This window comes from Etheostoma spectabile, unplaced genomic scaffold, assembly GCF_008692095.1.
Source record: "Etheostoma spectabile isolate EspeVRDwgs_2016 unplaced genomic scaffold, UIUC_Espe_1.0 scaffold00018458, whole genome shotgun sequence".
NCBI lineage: Eukaryota > Metazoa > Chordata > Actinopteri > Perciformes > Percidae > Etheostoma > Etheostoma spectabile.
The window spans coordinates 36,948-56,919 of NW_022604266.1; the positions used below are offsets into that span (position 1 = coordinate 36,948).

The 19,972-nt window shown below is 42.7% G+C and overlaps 2 protein-coding genes and 1 long non-coding RNA gene across 3 annotated transcripts; 2 read left to right on the forward strand and 1 right to left on the reverse strand.

The window, feature by feature from the left end:
- Window positions 1–560: 560 nt before the first annotated feature.
- Window positions 561–16,961, reverse strand: LOC116680453 (E3 ubiquitin-protein ligase SHPRH). Its single transcript, XM_032509488.1, has 26 exons — window positions 16,802–16,961; window positions 15,061–15,274; window positions 14,501–14,883; window positions 13,695–13,824; window positions 13,376–13,600; window positions 13,011–13,089; window positions 12,423–12,573; window positions 12,122–12,221; window positions 11,770–12,029; window positions 11,030–11,671; window positions 10,096–10,347; window positions 9,779–9,857; window positions 9,467–9,630; window positions 9,029–9,285; window positions 8,654–8,775; window positions 8,344–8,432; window positions 8,011–8,103; window positions 7,746–7,853; window positions 6,863–7,005; window positions 6,605–6,778; window positions 6,362–6,424; window positions 6,056–6,281; window positions 4,205–4,342; window positions 3,542–3,643; window positions 3,348–3,419; window positions 561–850 (listed from the first exon to the last, which is right to left on the reverse strand). The coding sequence occupies exons 2-26, from the start codon at window positions 15,263–15,265 to the stop codon at window positions 785–787; spliced, it is 4,323 nt and encodes a 1,440-aa protein (XP_032365379.1). The 5' UTR covers window positions 15,266–15,274; window positions 16,802–16,961; the 3' UTR covers window positions 561–784.
- LOC116680454 (uncharacterized) lies at window positions 13,795–14,581 on the forward strand. Its single transcript, XR_004329765.1, has 3 exons — window positions 13,795–13,912; window positions 14,274–14,341; window positions 14,511–14,581. It is a non-coding gene; the product is annotated as an uncharacterized LOC116680454 (long non-coding RNA).
- A 2,043-nt stretch (window positions 16,962–19,004) lies between the features above and the next one.
- Window positions 19,005–19,833, forward strand: LOC116680455 (metabotropic glutamate receptor 1-like). The gene is made up of 2 exons (XM_032509489.1): window positions 19,005–19,099; window positions 19,203–19,833. Exons 1-2 carry the CDS (start codon window positions 19,005–19,007, stop codon window positions 19,735–19,737), a joined length of 630 nt encoding a protein of 209 aa, XP_032365380.1. The 3' UTR covers window positions 19,738–19,833.
- The last annotated feature ends 139 nt before the right edge of the window (window positions 19,834–19,972 follow it).

Below are 19,972 nucleotides of genomic sequence, written 5' to 3' on the forward strand. Positions count from 1 at the left end.
TTAACCCAACCTGGTGTAGTTTTGTTGCACATTGTGGGGGAAAGCATCAGTGGTTAAGTGTGGTAAGCATATTTAGAAATATGACACGGAAATTCAAACCTGGAATTTGTGAATCCCATTGATTTGAGAGAACTCCATGTTGTTGTCGAACAAGGCCTTGGCGATGATGTCCAGGACACTCAGCCACTGCGCAGGAGAGAAAAGGAAACTATTTGTGTCAGATCCAAACGTGATATCATCAAAATAAATCACTATCTTCCAGAGCGGGATAGTTTACGGTTACCGTGGAGAAAACGAGACCTTGGCCCCGGGGTCGGTCACTGAATCTTCTTAAGTGTTCTCACTACTGCCTCCAATTTGGTAGAGTGGCTTCCCTGACCAACACAGGAAGAGAAAAATTAGGCTATAGTGTTAAAGTAATAAAAAATGGCTACGTTAAATTACAATTACATACATTAGCACAAGTCACGAATCAAAGTATAACCCCCTGATACGTGCTAGTTATAGTCGTAAATAACATCTCAATCACTGAGTTGAGCTATAAATACATCTAACAACCTTTAGACAAAAGGGCCTGGTTGAACCCAAATTAAAAAAAAATCCCAACATCTGGATCCAGCCATAACTTAATAGAAAAATACACCTCCCGGTGTTGCTGACTGACTTTGACCGGTATGTCCTGGTCCTGGCTGACGCCTGGGTGGTGAACCGTAGGAATCTCTGTGAGGGACGTAGTCTGCCTGCAGATGGCACATTTGATGGAACGCCGCCTCGAGCCCACGCTTTACTGTTCCACAATGATAGCAATGCACTCATTGCAGAAGCAGTGGCCACAAGTCAGCACTGCCCACTGGAAAAGAGAGACAGTCATAAATCAAACTGTAAAAAAACAAATAAAGTGAGATAAAATAATGATTACATCAAATAACAAAGGCCAGGGTCATTCAAGTCAGTAACATTTATGAGAAAACACAGAAGTCTTGGCCATACTTGGTAACAAACCTGGAGCTGTGGAAGAGCTTGTTGTGTCAACTTAAGTGTGCGCCTATAAGGGCTTTGTAGGTCTGAAGTTTAGCTTGGAGCCAATCAATTTAACACTGTAAGTGATAGAGACTTTAACTATGAATCTGAAGCAATGGGAAGCCAAAGAAGGCGAATCATCCACCTGCAAACTTCCTGGGTGCATCAGGCACATTGCTACCATCAAAAGATGTTTTTACAGATGCCTGACCGTACACACGATTTCAACCAAATGCCAAATCTTGAAAAAAACACAACAAAAAAGAATTCTATTCTGTGCAGACAAAGCTTTAGATTAGATTAGATTAGACTCAACTTTATTGTCATTACACATGTACAGGTACAAGGCAAAGAAAGCAGTTTAGGTCTAACCAGGGGCCTGTTGCACGAAACTAGGATAAGGATTAAGCCGGGATATTCAAGTTACCTGGATGAATTTAGCTTGGACTCGGTTGCACAAACCAGATTGAATTAAACCCAACCAAGTAACCATGGAGATTTTTTCTTTGCGGCTAGCCTGGTCCAGAGCAGGCTAACAGCCAGCTAAGATTAATCCTGGATCTCATGTGTCAATCAGCTGCCGTCTGATCCGAAATAACGTGTTTAACAGTTATTCCGTTGTCTTCTGCATGGGATCTGCTTTATTTTTTTTATTAACATGCATTAGCCTACTTGTCACTTGTTGTCACGAGTTTGATTTAAACACTACTACAGTTGTTTAGATGTTAGGAATGGTTGCAGTTGCACCCAGAATGCGGATGGGACTTTTCCCGTTGGGACAGTAGTGTGTCGAGGCTGCCTGGCATGTGGTCGCTGCCCGGTGGCCGGTGGCCGGTGCCCGGTGGCCGGTGCCTACCGGCAGACCTGCGAGTTGCGTCAGTGTCCACTCTCTCTGTAAAATTAGAGATGAGCAGCGCAGCGTCCATGGTCTCAGCTTCAGGTTACAGGACGCGCTTTCGAAGATTAAGTGTGAGGATATTAATGTAGCAATATTCTCAGATGATTAACTGCACTGGTCACAGACCAATACATTCATGCTTTCATTTTCTTGTCGCTTGTCCTTCTCTAATAAAGGACAGTTTGTGTTACGGTTCTTAATCTTTTTATTTTGGTGTGCTCACTTGTTAGAAGAATAAAAAAACATGAATATTGTTTTACAAATGCTCACAGCATGTATTGAAGTCACTTACTTTCTTTTTCTAGTTGTTGTCCCTTTCTGATTGTTCTGTATGAACATTAATTGTACAAAGAATTAGACATAGCTTATAGAAATGTGTGCATTGGTTGTAAAACAAGTTCTCGCGTTGTGAATAAAGGTTTGAAATTAAGCCTATAGTCCGTAGGTACATTTTCCGAGGAACATAATTCCCTCTGCTCCTTTTAAGGCAAAGGCTAAATAATAATTCATTTTTTTATAGAGTGCTATACATAGTAGCTAGTCAAAGACACTTTACAGTAAAAACCAGCACATTTATCTCATAAAAATAGAAACATGAAACTAGCATATTTAAGTAATTAAAACACAGTGTAGCCTACAACTTTGTAAAAAGTGGAGTGACTATAGGCTAAGTAGATATTTTTACATCCATACACATTCAGTCGGGTCCGCTATGTTGGGCTTTTTCTCTCCGTTTTATTAGAGCCGTATTTCCCTTTTTGCATATTCTTCCCCTCCTCGTACTTTCCATTAGAAGCTACTGCTCATTGGGTGAAACATAAGGCGCATGCGTCTTCTCAATTCTGCATCAGTAAATCTGTGATTGATAACGTGGTCTATTTAAGAAAGCCGTGAACGTGCATTTATCCCATCTATCTACACCTGGCTTGACATAGCTTCACCTGTTCTCCTGGCTCGCCAACGTGCAACAGATTAAGCCGCGATGAGCAGTCACACTAAGTCAAGCTGCGCTTTTTCATTTATCCTGGATATCTTTATTCTACTTTTGTGCAACAGGCCCCAGAAGTGCAATAGCAGTAAGTGCAGGATATATACAATGGTTCCATAAGTGCATAAGTAAATAAAAATGGAAATGAATAATATTATGAACAGAATTCTACAGATGGGTTTGTCCTATGAATATAAAATATAGATAACAAGTATTTTGAGCAAGATTTACAGCTGGATATGTACTGAAGTTTAGTCAACTGTAGTTTAGATGTAATTTCAGTCCCTGCCAGTGTTGATAAGACATACTGTAAAGCTTAAACAATGTATCAAGATAGTCCAGTCAACAAAGGGCAGAGAGATGATGCATAAAATACTGAATTTGTGATCCATTTAAAATCAACAGCTAACAAGTTCTTCCTCACAAATAAGCAACGCTCACCTCCTGTCCCAGAGGCCGGGCACAGATGGGGCACGGCTCTGGGTTCAGCCCTCCAGTAGACTTGTCCTGGGACTGGAACAAAGACATGTATGTTATTTGGAGTGAGATCCTACCACACAGATTGAGATAATGAGTCTTTGAATGAGCTGGGAAAGAATTTCTGTACTTTGTAGTCACTTTAAATTATAAATTACCTTCTCCAGATTTGTGAGATACAGAAACTGGCCAAGCTTCTTTTGGAGTTGAGACTTGGCCATGGCCTGGTCGTTCAAAAGCTTCAGTCTGTTCTGCTCCACCTGGAAGCAAACAACCAAGGGCAGAGGTAAGGAACGCAATAGAAACAGTTAAGGCAGAATATTACATCCTTGGAAACATTCAGAAAAAAAAATGGTGCCCAATACTGGGTCAGGGGCCAGGCTTGAGCTTTTAGTTCCTCCATGAACAGTTTATTGATTAGGACCAAAGCAGCGATAATACCTTCATGCTCATATCAGGGGCAAATTGTTTACCTTTACCATGTTTAGTCAGCACATGTATTACATAAATTACACTGCACTTCAGTGTGAAACAATCACTCAAATAATTCCAACTAAAATAAATTAAGATTAGTTTTCAGAGGGGAAATTAAGTAAGTAAACACAGATACACTTCTGATGATTACTTTAAAGGGATTTTTGGGGAGTTTTTCTGACAGAGGGTATAATAAGCTGTGTAGTGTGTAAAACCTCTTGAAGCACATTTGTGATGTTGGGCTGTATAAACAAAATGTACTTGAGGTGTCTTTTAAACACAACAGCCAGCCATTAACATGTTGTTTTAATTTATAATAAGAAGATGTTGTGTTGTCTTTAACTGACCTCATGTGGCTCGATGATGTGCAGCAGTTTGGGCTTGGGTTCATCGGGCAGACGCACACGTAGTCTCTCGGTGGCCATACCCAGCTCATCGATGGCCGACACGTGGTTCCTCAGCACCATCCAGTACTCATGCAGCACCTGGGAAGGGACAGAGGTAGCTTTCACTCCACCCGGTTTCTCTTTAATACGGCACTGGCCCAGACACTGTGCCGTAAGGTAATAGCTGATAAATAGATAGATAGATAGATAGATAGATAGATAGATAGATAGATGTTTATTGATCCCAAGAAAAATGGGAAATTCCTGTGTTACAGCAGCAAAATCAGTCACAAAGCACAGAATATAAATATAAATGAAATACTAGGAAAAATATACATACATACAATATACATGAAATAATAATACGAATAAAGTAAAAAGAACAAATATTTGAATATGTACAGGATGGGGGAACAAAAATGTGCAACTGTCTAAATAATATGCTAAAATATAAATGTAAATAAACCAAATGTCCAGGTTGCATTAGTGCAGTAGTGTGGTGTCCAAAAGTCTCATCTACCACCCAGAGATGACATGTTAAAAGGTGTTATTGTTTGTGGAATGAATGATTTTCTGTAGCGGTCCGTGCGGCATCGAAGCTGTCGGAGCCTCTTAGAGAAGCTGCTCCTCTGGTGGACCAGTGTGGGGTGGAGAGGGTGGTCAGGGTTATCCATGAAAATACCAATCTATCAATGATTTATATACCAGCTGTTGGGATTTCTGGCTTTCTAGCTCATACTCTGAAAACATAATCTATTTCTGCATTTATGACAGTGCCTCAGGATTCTTTTAATACTTAATAATGGTTTACAAACTGGAAAATAAACAATATAATTCAATTCAATTTTATTTATATAGTGCCAAATCACAACAACAGTTTTCTCACTGCGCTTTTCATGATAGAGCAGGTTAAGACCGTACTCTGTGATGTTATTTACAGAAACCCAACAATTCCCACCAAGACCAAGCACTATATAACTGTCATGTGTTTGGAAACCTTTCTCAACACTTCGACAGTGGGCCCTATGTTGCACCCGGCGCTGCGCAGCACAAAACCCGACGTAAGTGTCTTTGCTATTTTAAGACAGACACAGTTGTATTTCCCGTCCAGAGCCCACGTCATTTAAATAGCAAATGCACCTGCGCCCATCTTTGCCCCCAAGGTCGTGCTGGTCTTAAAGGGGGTTATGTTCAGGTGAATTCTTGGCGTATTGATATCTTGCGGCAGCAGAAAGGGATCACGCCATTGACCAATAAAAACCTGGTCTAAAGTCTATAGTGCAGCATTTCATTGTTATTTAAACAGCACATTAGTAAAATGCGCCTAACAGCACGCGCACACTATGCTTGTTACACACACACATGCAGAAGATTAAAAAGAAAATCTTTCGTTGCAAATCCGCCATCATAACAGTAATGCGGCAAGGTACAAACACACCTGGCTTTTAAAGGGAACGGGAGATGACACATTGATTGGTTTATTGCATGTTACGCACAAAACACACCTATGATTAATGAAGACACTAAGTACAACCCTTTTGAACCGTGCCCCTGGCGTATGGACCCTTTTTTCCTCCGTCAAACTAGCAAAAGTGGAACTGGACACGCCCTAAACACACCTGCACCAGGCGCTTCACGCCATGTGCTTAGATCGTTTAAATAGGGCCCACTGTGTTCTTCAACAGTTGTAAGTTTTAATGCAGAGGAAGAGGATGGAATAGGAAATCTGTTATTACTCAGACTTTGGCTATTTAAATAGGTTGTCTTGCCTTGCTTGAAAATGAAGAGTGGAGTTGAAAAGTGTGTGCAAACCTTGTACTCTTTCTTCCAGAACTCAAACAGCTCCATGAAAGTGTTACCCTCCTCCACCAACTCCGGGTCCATGCGTTTAACTTTGGCAAAAGACAAGATGGCTTTGAGCGAGCGCTCAGTCTCGCTGGCTGCCCACAGACCTCGGCTGGTGGTGGGGAGACGGTCGTCCATCAGCCCCTCTTCATCTTCAATCATTTCTTCAAAGATGGCCGTCTGACCCTTCACCCTGTTGGGGAATTGTTTTACTCATAAATCAACAATTAACTTTTCATGAAATTTGACAGTCTAGAATATAACTCTACTTACGTGTGAGAAAACAGCTTGGACTCATAATCGATGAAAAGTACATCCGCTTTGCAAAAAACACAACTAAAGTGTGACAAGAAAGAATTATTGGTTATGATAAACAAGCTTACTGTACCGAGGTAAGCTGAGGCTTACTGTACGAAACACATTCAAAAGCTATAATGAAATGTTACGATTTGTGTATTTTAAGGTAAAACAAGGCTTTAAACTACTGAAATGATGTGAAACATGCTGAAGTCTCACTTATTGAGTGGCAGTCTCATAGGCCTGAGGTGACAAATGGTGACCTCATCAATCACTTTCTTTGAAGCCGGACCTTCGAGACTCTTCACCGCGTCCTGCACAGTCTTTTGGGATTTCATCAGATCTTGCATTTGTGTGGTGAGTAGGAACTGCAGACCACAGGCATCACGGAACCTGCAGGAAAACCCGTTTTGCTTTTATCACAGTTGTGTAAGAATACTTACTATCACCTTATTTTTCAATACATAAACCGTTTACTTTTCTGCCATGGTGAGCTTGTTGGCTTGTTGTTTGTAGCTGGACGTCAGCTCATTTTTAATGCGGGACACCAGGTCGTCGTCAGTGGAGCAGCGGATCGCCTTCTGGATAACATCCAGCCACCAGGGATTATTCAGCTTCACCTTAAAAGAGAGAAAGTTTAGCAAATGAAGAAAATAAGTTTTTAATTCTGTCTTAAAACAGTAAATACAGTGGTTCAAATACAGATCAATTTGACTCCAGCGTGTCCATCTTTAGACTCAAATTATTACCGCAAGTCATTCCAGCTATTAAATACTCCCATTGAGTAAAACAGAAACTAAACTCAAGGTAGAGCTAATGATATGTAATAATACAATAACCACAAACAATATAAAACTTCATTAAACAGCTTTTGCTCCCATTAGACCAAAGAAACTATTATACTTGTTACTAAAGTGAGTGTCCCTAAACCCCACTCTGGGATCCGTTTAGTCAGTTTTAATGCAGATGTTGTGATATTAATCAGATCTAATCAGATAGTGGGCAGGGTCAGACTGACGTGCATGAGGGGGGAGTGGTTGTGTGCGGATTTAACCTCTGGTCACAGGTGTGTGGAGGATTGCTATTTTGGAGGCCGTGGAAAAGACCGGGGACGTCACTCTAACGGCTGTGGAGCACATGTCCTATAAAGAACACTACAAAAGACAAAGTACCGAAAGACTTTTCTTCCGAACATCTGGGGTGACACCACACAAACCCCTCCAGTAGTAGTCACCCAGGCTGGTTAGGCTGGTTTAAATGTATGTTGCCATAAACGTTGACTTAGCCCTCCTAAACAACATGGTAGTATCCATTGTGCAGTATTTTTATTTATATATAGTATATCTAAAATCTCTCTCACTTTGCGTTTGAGCTCTTTGATATTCTGTAGCACCGGCTGCAAAGCCTGATGGGCGTCTGCTACCTCAGAGTCGTATTTGGTCATGTAGTGCTGCCGCAGCTGCTCCGCCTGCAGAGACACGCAGAATGGTAAAAGTAAACTTTAATGGCCATCTTAAAATAAAAAAAATTATGTAAAAAAAATGATACAAAAAATAAAGGGCACCACAGGTTTATACCCTAAATTGACACATTCCTTATTGTAGTAAATGTGTTGAATGAATTACCTCCTCACTTAGTCTGTCATCTCTTAACGTGGGAGGTATCCCAGGGTGCTTTGCGCTGAGCAGTTCCATCAAATTGTGGGTAGCATGAAGTCGCTGTTTTAGCACAATAACAAAAAAGACCAGGAATCAGACATTTTTGCATAAACTCGCAATATATTACTATCCATAATGGTTAGAAATAAAAATATAATGCCCATCATGAAATCAGTAACACAAACTAATGTCAGTGGTATCACAAACTCTTGTCGGATGATGTCAGTCTTCAGAAACGAAACCCTTCATGTGTTAATAACAGACGTGAAAGAGAAATGGAAATGGAATGAGGCCATGTACCTGTAATGAATCTGTTTTCAGCCTGCCTTTGTGCTCTTCTGATGAACGAAGCACTTCTCTATACATCTCTGTTGCCTCTACAAACTCATCTGCGGGGTGGCAAAGGAGACGTGATTATTAGTGACACTTAACATGTCCGTCACATGTAGAGCTGATGAAATGTGCTATACAAAACACCCTAGTGCACTCTGCCTTACAGAGCCCTGCCGTAACAAAACGAGACACAAAGACGAGATCAAGGCTTGTGTTGTGTTTGAACTGATTTCCCATGGGAAACTGGGAGCAAAAGACCACAAGTGGGGTGTTATACCTCTGATGATGTGTATTCCAGCCAGGCCATTGAGAGCGCACACCAATTGTCTGTGAGCTTCTTCACACTCCACTCGACATTTCTTCTGCAGGGACTTAAGGAGCTCCTCCATCGTCATGGTGCTGGGGAGGCACGGCACAGACAAACCCACTCAACAAACCCTCCAGCACAAATGACACAGAATGGGTCAACTTTAAATAAACACAACTACTTGTTGTATAATTGACAACATGGTTGCTGTGGTCTATTACCCCTACTAATGCTGTGATACTCTATTTAGTCCATCTAGATTGCTAATTAACCGCTGCAGCTGCCTTCAGATAAGGACCTTTCCTCTCGCCTACGAGCGCCTTGATAATATAATACATCAAGTACCTTTTCTGCAGGGGCAGGAACTCCCCCCTCACAGCCTGTGGATGGCAGCAGGCCTGACGCAGCCTCAGCAGCGGGCCCAGGATGGTGTGGACGGTGCGGCGGTCGAGGCTGCCAAGTTTCAGGCTCCAGTCAGATATCTTCCTGAGTTTGGCCAGAGCGTCCTGGGAGCAGACCTCGTGCTGACGGTGGTAGAAGTGTCCCTCGACGGGGGAAAAGTGCAGCCAGTGCACCTCCTCTGTCTGAGGCGGGATCTGGATCTGGAAAAGCAACAGAGCAGATCATTGAACATACTTGAACTACATTTTCTGGAACTTAACATACGTCATGTCATTATTAAAACCTTTGTGATCAACTTATTAGAGATTTTTTAAGTCAAAAGGATGCCTAAAACTGTTAATCGGACAGGGTCACAGAAATGAAGAGCTTTTGTTGTCCTACCTGATCAATGACGTCTTTTTTAGCTGATCGCCATAACAATTGAGCAATTACATTGTACAGCGGCTCTGTGTTTCCACGGCGATAAGGGCGATAAAGCAGCTGGTCCCACCAGTGTTTTACCCAGTACGGGTCAACTCCCAGAAAAAGTACAAGGCCGTACAGATCTTCAAAGAAAACATCAGGTTAGAGATTAATTTTTTTTCAGGTTTTGATGATTTTTAAACATTGTTGAGTCTTAAGAGACCAAACACAGAGCCGCTTATTCAAGGCCTGCTTTGATAATTGTATGACTAATGATTTCTTTGGTTTTACCTTCTAAGCCTCTCTGGACTGGAGTGCCACTGACACACCAGCGGTTGACAGATGCGAGACGTAGAGCCATCTCTGCAGCCTGACAGTAAATGATAAGGGAGCATAAACAAAGTTGTGTTAAACACACAGTCTGCCATCTCACAAACAACCTATAAATACATAAGATTGAAGTTACACATTTATATTAATATGGTATTTTGATATAGAAAGAAGGTCATAAACACAAGAGCTATCCATCCCATGAAACCCCAAATGCTTTATTATCCTCTTGTGTAAATGAGCAAACCACTTCCAGGTACTGATTTCTGGATTCTCACCTTGGCAGTGGGACATTCAACCATCTGAGCCTCGTCCAGACAGATGCGCCACCACTCCACAGCAACCAGAGGACTGGGAATGGCCATGTAGCGCTTCTGGTTGCGGAAGCGGCGTCCATCCTTGCTGTTGCTGTGGGGAATGTCCACGTAGTTGAGCTCTGACCGCAGCACGTCGTAGGTGGTGATGACCACATCCTGCTCAGCGAGCATGTGTGGCTGGATGAATCCATGCTTCTTCACACCCTGATAAACCTGGGATAAGGAAATTACATCAATTACCACTTTAGGATGAACTGTTTTGTGCCTTTTGGAAGTGCAAGAGAATGCAAGTTAAAGTGAGTGTGTACTTTCTTTTATAAGGAATACAAGTTAAGTTGCCCCAAGAGGACTCTTCAGCAGGCGAGATGAGGAAGAACAGTTGAAGTAGATTTTCATATATATGTATATATATATATATATATATACATATTTTTTATAAATATGTTTATGCACAAATGCAACTGTTTTGGAATTTAAGGTACTGAAGGACAGGATTACATCTCAATAAAGGGGAGCATCATCTCAATTTGTAATCAGACTTGGCAAAATAAGTTCAAATTTATTAGCTATGGCAACTAACTGTGCATTTGAACGTTATTTAAACTACACACCAATTACATGAACCGGTCTACCCACCACTCTAAGAGAAGTCCCTATAACTGTCAGGGTTAGCAATCCGACTCTTTTGGTGCCAACATCCATTATAGAAATATACTGTACGTAGTTGTGAAATTAAGACAGTGGTACTCAAATGTGGTCTCAGACCCTGAGAGGAAATGCACATCCCAAGAAGTGGCACTAATGTGTAATTTTGGATGCAAGGAATGTTAATATGTGACATTTCTACATTGTAGATAACATGTATCAAACCACTCATATCTATCTACTTCCTCACCAGCACTCGCAGCGAGGAGGACCTGATGTGCCGGTTAATCTCCTCCACCCACTGGTGGCAGATGGAACTCGGGGAGATGATGAGGGTGGCACCGGTGGAGACGGGCTTCATGGCGACCAGGCAGTGGGGGCAGTAGAAAGGTGTAGTCTCAAGGCTTTCTTCTTTGTAGTTTACACAGTCTGCATGCTGCCACAGCTGGCAGTTCATACACTGGACACGAGCCTTGTAGTCAACAATGCCCAGTTCACCACAGATGCACTCAAAGCGGTAGTCCGGTGTGTTGAAAGGGACAACAGACGCTCTGGTGGGGGTTTCCGTCTCTGCTGATTCAAGCGGAAGAGATTCTCCTCTTTCTTCAGGTAGTTCATCATTCCTGGGAACGTCCTGTGTTTCTGACTCGCTTTTATCCTGAGTCCTCTGTAAGGCTGTCCTGGACTGATCCAGCATGTCTTCGGCTTTCTTCTTCAGACTTTCATCCCATTCCTTCTTCGTTGCTGTCTCTGGTTCTAGACAGTCCGACGCAGGGGAGTACTGATCTCTCAGATCATCTGTAAGAAGAGAGTTCTGAAGCGCTGCTTCTGCCTTCTCTTTTGCTCGTCTCTGAAAAATTTGCCTGGGCGCGCTCTCTGCGCTTCTGGAGTTCTACGAGAAGAAAAGAAATTAGACAAAAGTTCAATAATACCACCAAGTAATATTTGTAGCATGAAACATTTATATTTGAAGCTCTTTTTTTCTCTTACAGACTTGGATGCTCCCGTTAAGGTCTTTTTTGTCTCTTTGTAGTTCTTTCCCAGTTTAAATGACCCCGCCAAGCCTCGGCCTTTGACCCGGTCGACCAGGCCTTCGTCGATCAGCTTCACCAGCATCTTCTTGATGTGGTTGCGGTTTTTTAGGAGGTCATAACCGTAAGTGGCACGGATGTAGGTGAAGACAGCGTTGACGGAGGCTCCTTTGCCAGATCTCATTGCCTTGATTGCAGTGAGGAGCATGACACGCACAGCTGCACAGACAGGACCAGATTTGTGTAAAATATGTAAATCAAACGGCAGTGGTATTAAAAGCTGGGATGTCAGAGGACGGTGAGTGACATACTTGGGTAAGATACTTTCATTTTAGGCTGAACTTCAGACTTGCAGCGGATAACCTTTTTCTCTAGGGGAGGAGGAGGTACGAAATAATTCACGGATTTCCCCTGCAAGACCAAAGAGAAACAATTAATAATTTTCACAAAGTAGCTGATGATGTCAATACAGAGCATATTAAAATAAATAGAACAGTAGACAAAATCCCCAACATTATATGACTGTTAATCATCCATGGCACCAATAGGGTGAAGGTAACAGAGGGAAAGAAAAGGTGAACTTGTGTATTTGTAACTGCAGCTGATCCTCACCACAGGCAGGGTGAGGGCCTCCTGCTCCAGGTCCTGTCGGTGGTGAAACAGGATGAGAGCCAGAACTTCCACTGTCTTTCCCAGCCCCATTTCATCAGCCAAGATCCCACCAGGCCACTCTACACCTGCCAGGGGAAATTCTCGTAATAAGCTGAAAAAAAGAAAAGAAAAGAAAGCGTAACTAAAAATACTTTCAGGTAGTACTAAAAACCTCGTCCTTGAAACTACAACAAAAGGGAGGTAACTGTGCATTCACAAAATGACATTAATATTAGAAAATTAGAGGCTCAGTCCAGCCAAATTCAAAAAGACATATTTTCCCAGTTACCTCTAGTGGTATCTATCCATGCACTTATGTTTTTGTTTTATTTGCTAAGGTTTTGAGATACCAGCTTAAGACACCTCTGCTGCTGACCCCACACAATAGAGGTGAATGGAAGTTCACTTGTGCTGCTAAAAGAATTTTAAAAAATGTACAAGATTTGTTCAATCCTCAGCACATTAAACTGAAACAATTTGCCTGGGAAGATAGAAAAATATGTTTTTTGTGATTTAAGTGAACTGACCTGTTAACATTCAAGTTCTTACCAGCCGGTAAAGGGGTTGTAGAACAACTTCTTTCCGCATAAAGTGATCACCTCCCGCCAGAGGAAATGCAGAATTTGTTCTGCAAAGAAATGGGAAATATTGACAGTCTCAATTACATGACTGTCACAGTCCTAACGTAGCTCTTTTCCACTACAGGAACTTAACTTTGCTCTTGTTGGCAATACTCAAGTTCTTTAATCTGCATTTCAGCAGTGCTCAGGAGGGCAGTAAAGTGTGTGCATGGTTAGTGATAAGTGCAAAACCACTAGTACTCCTGGTCTCCTTCAGCATCATCTTAAATTTCAAAGTTTTACATCTCATGAGAATACAGCAGTGTACAGTTGTGCCAGACAAGAAGTGAGTACCTTTAGGTGTAGTGTTCCTGTATTTCTCTCTCTTCAGCATCCAGTTGACAGCCTGGCTCTGATAGGGTCTGAGAACAGGAATAAGAGCGTTGTCCTGAACGTCATACGTCACCTCCTGGCTCTCTCTCTGGTGCAGATGTCTGACGAAATCATAGAGCTCCTCCACATTTTGCCTCTCCAGGTCAGTGTCACATTCCTCCTCCTCATTCTCATTCTCTACAACTTCTACAAAAGGATATAAAGCAGTGAAATCAAGTTGTTTTTTTAATCTGAGAACTTGGATCACAGAATGCATTAGACATTAGGATTAGACCCTTACCGGGGATAATGAAATCGTAGAAATACTCCATCAACTTCTGCATTAATTGATTTGCTTTCTTCATCCGAGCGTTTCCCTCGCTGAGGTACTCGGGCTTCCCGAGCCCAGTTTCCAGCAAGTAAATCCCCACCTGCCAGATGTGGACAAACAACAGCTGATGGAAGAAATATTGTGAACCACAGACCTGTGACTGTTTGCCATCCCAACATAATGAGCAGGTAAGCTGATTTTCAATTCAACAAGAGACTGGATGTGGCTGCTTGGGACAACAGAGAGAGAATAAACTGGAAAGTGACAAACCATCTGTTGTTATGTTTAGTGACGTAAACCTGGCAGCCAACATCTTCATGTCCAGAAGTTGACCTTCTTTGCATGTCATTCTCCATTTCTCTCTCTCTCCTCATTTCTTGTGAGTTCTCTACTGTCAATGCTCTAATAACAGAAAATGCCCCTAAAATACTAAATTCTTACTAAATTACCTAAAACACTTCAGCATATCACAAGTTCAGCAACATGCAACCTTTAAGAGCAAATATAAATTGCAAACAAGATATTTAATATTTTCCTTGTTATCTTTAGATAGAGGTTGAAATGTGATGTGTGCACAGAACACTGCTTATTGACTACCAGTATTAGTTAATTTATGGGTAAGCACTGAAGTTAAGAGTCATGTTTCTAAAAATGATTTTCAGGCAGCATTTGTTCTTCAAATGAAATCGACACACACACAGCATCTTGCAGTTCACCTGTAAAGTAACTCTTGAGAGAATATTTTCCATTCCATCCTCTCTGAAATACCTTCATACCTTGACGGAGCTCTCTTTGGCCTGGTGGCAGAGCTGCACCACCTTCCTCTTCTGCATCCAGTCGAGGTCCTCCAGCAGGATCCCACTGAGGCTGCACTCCGCTGTGCAGACGTCCTCCTCAGCACTCCACTGCAGCCCTGAGCTCTCATCACAGCCGCCGTAGCTGAGGCGAAGCTGCTCACCCATCCTGTGGAGCACCAAAGCTCTCAGTTCACAGTCAGATGGGATCCAAGCTGGCCGGACGCTGAACTCCCCGATCAGCGCCTTCCAGCTGTGGCCCAGCTTCAAAGCCGGCACCACACTTAGGGCCAGGGAGGCGGAGGCCGAGCCGCTGTCAGCGGACGTACCTGGAGGCTCCTCTGGGAAACGGACAGAGCTGCTGCAGGCAGTCTCCGGGACATCCTCTGGGAAACGGACAGAGCTGCTGCAGGCAGTCTCCGGGACATCCTCTGGGAAACGGACAGAGCTGCTGCAGACAGTCTCCGGGACATCCTCTGGGAAACAGACAGAGCTGCTGCAGGCAGTCTCCGGGACACCCTCTGGGAAACAGACAGAGCTGCTGCAGGCAGCCTCCGGGACACCCTCGGCGGTTGAGAGAAAGGAGTTGCTGGGAGGAGGGTCGACAGGAAAAATGGAGCAGGTCGGTGTCTGCTCACCGAGCTGGATTTCCTCGTTCTTGCGGTCATCTAGCATGTTCCAGTTTAACCTCTTCTTGGCGTCTTCGTCCACCTTCACAGGAGGGGCCCTCTTTCTTCGGCTACTCATGGTTAAACTCTACACGGAAAGCAAATTAAGAGTTAACAAAAGTAATTATACTGTAAATTGATTTATTACTGCATCAGCAGCATACTGTATGACAAATATCTATATCTGGTAGACAAAATGAGTTATTTTAACACAAAACTGATATCCTTCTAAGAGCTCAGTGAAATTGACAATATATGAACAGCAATTGCTTATAATTATCGGAATGATTTCAATATTAATATTTCATAAAAAAAGAAGTTAGACACAATGCACTCAACTCATTAATGGATATTTGAAGACTGGGTGCTGGATCTTTGATGTAGATCATAAAAAAGGAAAGCATAAGACAGCACTCCAATTAGATTTTTTTTTAACCCTTCAGTGTGTATTCTGGCAGTTTCATGATCAATATAGACAGCCGGGGTTAATTAGTGGTGACCGCATTGATTGTGAAATTGCAGGAATATAAGCTGAAAAAAGGCATCTTGGCCAAAATGTTTGCGTGGCAACTAAAAATCTAATTGGGAGTGCTGTCCTAGTCTGTCCATTTTTTAATGACTATTTCAACACATCAACAAAATTAAACAATACTAACACTAACATTTGGCTTAGTTTAGTTGGTTTTGAGCTTTTTCCTCCCTCCTTAACATGCAATTGAATGTTTATTAGTAATAGTTTTAGTAGTAATAGCTTAATTATTATTTTTCCTTCTCACAGTAATTGATTTGACTATAGATTTGTATACACCTGAAAAAGTAAAAGTATTTAGTAATTCCCAAAAAGTCCAAACATAAGCATTATATAGTGAAATAGATCAGTGAAATAAATCAGACGGCCCCTTAGCTTTTATCAAGGGACCCTTAGGAGGGCCAAGAACCCCATGTTGGGGACTATTAGCAGAGCTACTGTTACATTTTCCAAAACAAGACAGAAAAAGTAGTTACAGTGTCTCCACTAAGTTATCATTAGCATGATCAGTTAACACGGCTCACATTAACTCCGATCGCTAGCTCGCTAACAGCAGGATCGGTCATTTACATACTGGCTAAGAAAAGGGGCGGCTGTGGCTCAGTGGTAGAGCGGTTGCCTGCCAATCGGAAGGTTGGTGGTTTGATCCCCGCCCCTGCAGTCATTGTCGAAGTGTCCTTGGGCAAGACACTGAACCCCGAGTTGCCCCCGGTGCTGCGCATTGGAGTGTGAATGTGTGTGAATGTTTATCTGATGAGCAGGTGGCACCTTGTACGGCAGCCCCGGCCACAGTGTATGAATGTGTGTGAATGGTGAATGTTTCCTGTAGATGTAAAAGCGCTTTGAGCAGTTGTTAAGACTGGAAAAGCGCTATATAAATACAGCACATTTACATTTACATTTACATTCTAACATGTGTTCCTTATTCCTGTCGGGGAAAGTTGTTTTGGTCCACGGAAACAGGCAGCGGTCCCTGAGAAACATGACCACTGTTACACAATGAAAGCCCTGTCGGGCTGAGTGGCTGCGGATCTGATGGTTTCGTTGCAAACAAGCACATGATAAAAAAAAAACCGGCAGATTTACTTTGAACGCCTCCCACAAAGCGATGTGGTTGTTATCGCTGCATCAGAAGTCGTTTCAGGTCCCAGCAGCTCCAGATAATCAGGCTGACGGTCGCCGAAACACACTGCTCTCACCGCCTCCAATGTTGCTGTCCGCCATTTTTAAAAACAGGAAGTGAGGTCATAGCAGTTTGATGACAAAGTAAAGGCATTTGTGCAGTAGGCTACTTTTATTTGTCTACTTTTTTAATATGAGTAGTTATGATTAAATACAAGTAGCAAAGTTTCTACTCTCCCATATTGTAATTTATATACATTTATATGTTTGTGGGCACATTGTTTAGTTTTCAACCTACTTGCGCCTTACTATTTTTTTGAAATATATAAAAATATAGTTTTATCTTTAAATAAACTGTAAAAAATATTTTATTGAAATTGTATTGAATACAGATTATTTCTTATCTTAAAAATTAGATTTTTTTTTTAGTACCATGTAAAATATATCGTCTAGTGAGCGAGCTTTATTGTCAAAACATTTAATGTGACCTAACAACCGTAATGGTTTTTTGTTGTTAAAGTTTTATAAAAAAAAAAAAAAACTCCTGGTGTAGGCGCAGTACTGGTGATCCGCCACACGGTGGCGGCAGAGTGTGATCCTTTTGCGGCTGCAGCGGCTGAACGCAAGTGCATAGCATCTGTCACTGACCGGCACGACGCAGCAGGGCGAATTAGGTGAAGTTTGACCGGTGTCTTCACACTTTTCATGAGGTGAAAAACTAAGCTTCCGCTCCACATAGACTTGCTATATTTATCTTTCAGGTTTCAGGTTAACAGCTCTTCTCACATGGCCACCTTTTCCCCATGTGCACATGCACAAGAAATGCCATTCATCGATGCTACACTGTCGGAAACATCCCCCTGACGAAGAATTTGACAAATCAGGGGCACTGCAGCGAGTGTGACCCGGTTTCAAGATGCAGTGAGGAAGAGGAGAAGAAGGGGGCATGATCAGAACAGAGAGGGGGGGTGGCAGGGGGAGAGAGAGAGTGAGAGAGACTCAGTGCCACAGTATGTTCTAGGCAGAAGAGTCCAGTCTGGCTTTCTTGCTTCAGAGAAGACACAGACCCCCTATGTCCCGAATCGGCTGGTGCAGGTAGGTAAGTAATACCAGCTATGTGCTTGGCAGACGGAGTCTATTTAGTATGACAGCGTCGTATTAGCCTGCTCTGTTAATTAAGCTTGATCCTTTAATTGGTATGCATGTGCATAGGTAGGTGACGATGGTGAAAATGTCCTGTAGCCTACATGACTCGGCTGTAGAGCAGTGACTGAGCTCGAGTCCTCTGTGAGACGGTGAAGAAGATGATTGAACTAGAGCACGTCCCTGTGTCTTTAGGTGGTGCTGTCTGGGGTAAAAGTTGAAGGAACAGGCGCAGGTTGATACAGATCCGTTTGAATGGACAAAATGCGCCGAGAGATGTAGGCAGCTGTCCGTGGTGCTGAAACTGACTGTTCCCCTATTTCAGAGCTAACTTTTTATCTCTCAAATCTACCATGTAGTGTCCTTAAAGCTTGTCATATATGATCGCTGCTGAGATCAGTTGTTTTAGACTCCACCCTGTAGATCATTGCAACAGGACTCCAGGAACTGCAATTTTGCATGTTTTTGATGCAACTTTTATGTGTGTTTATGCAAACGTTTGCAGGATTTGGGATCGAAGACGAAGGACAACAGTCAGAAAAGTCACATTAGTGGCCAATTATTTTCGCTATTGATTAATTTCAATGTTCTGACTCTACGATTGATCTTGTCATTTGTCAGAGGATAGTGAAAAATGAAAGAAGCTGAATGTGACGTACTCAAATGACTTGTTTTGTTCAACCAACAGTCCAACACACAAAGATATTCAGTTTACTGTCAAAGAAGACAAAGCAAAGCATCAAATCTAGATCAAATTTGAGAAGCTGCAACCTGAAAATGTTAGTATAAAAAATGACTCATCAAATGATTAATCGATTATGAAAAGCAACTAGGCCTTGACATTAATAAACTAATTGTTGAAGTTACATGTGTAAAAACAGTCCTTAATGCTCTATGTGTCTTATACAGGGTGACAGCGCTGAAGGAGAAGTAGTGAGGTCATTTCTATTTGAGCCAAAAGTGGATTGATGGACCTCCATTATGGCAAAGTGGAAGTGATTCTACATTCTTCAACTGTGGCACAATGTCGAATATGATTTCCCTGACTGCCGTGAGCATCTTGTACCTGCCTGTTTTACTGTTTGAGGCCTTTGTCTTGTCTAATGGGAAGTATGAGAGGTCTGTGGTGCCGAGCTCTGCCTCCCGCCTGGTGGCGAGGATGGACGGGGACATTATAATCGGGGCCCTCTTCTCTGTTCACCACCAACCCTCCGCTGAGAAGGTGGCAGAGAGGAAATGTGGAGAAGTCCGCGAGCAGTACGGCATCCAAAGAGTGGAGGCCATGTTCCACGCCTTGGATCGGATTACTCGGACCCCAACCTGTTACCCACATCACCCTGGGCTGTGAGATCAGGGACTCCTGCTGGCATTCCTCGGTGGCTCTGGAGCAGAGCATCGAGTTCATACGAGACTCTCTCATCTCCATCCGGGACGACAGGGACGGGTCCAGGTGGTGCATCGAAGGGGTGCCCTCCAGTCAGCCACCGACAACCAAGAAGCCCATTGCGGGGGTCATCGGGCCCGGCTCCAGCTCAGTCGCAATTCAAGTTCAAAACCTTCTGCAGTTGTTCAACATCCCCCAGATTGCCTATTCTGCAACCAGTATTGACCTCAGTGACAAGACACTATTTAAGTACTTCCTCAGAGTCGTGCCCTCAGACACCCTTCAGGCCAGGGCCCTCCTGGACATCGTCAAACGATACAACTGGACTTATGTGTCTGCGGTGCACACAGAGGGTAAGACACATTTCTTTTAAAGGGGTACTCTGGTAAATTAGTATTGCACTTACATAAAGTTAGGAGACTCCCAAGAGTCAGATTTAAAAGAGAATTGTCAACATTGAAGCAGCAAAAGCAGCGACATCCTAACTTTTACTACATCTCCCATGATGCAATCATTGGCCTCTTTCATTAGACCCTCCCTACTCCACACATCCAGTTTGTAACACAGGTTGCCTCCAGTATCACTGAAGACATAAAAACGTTTTCACA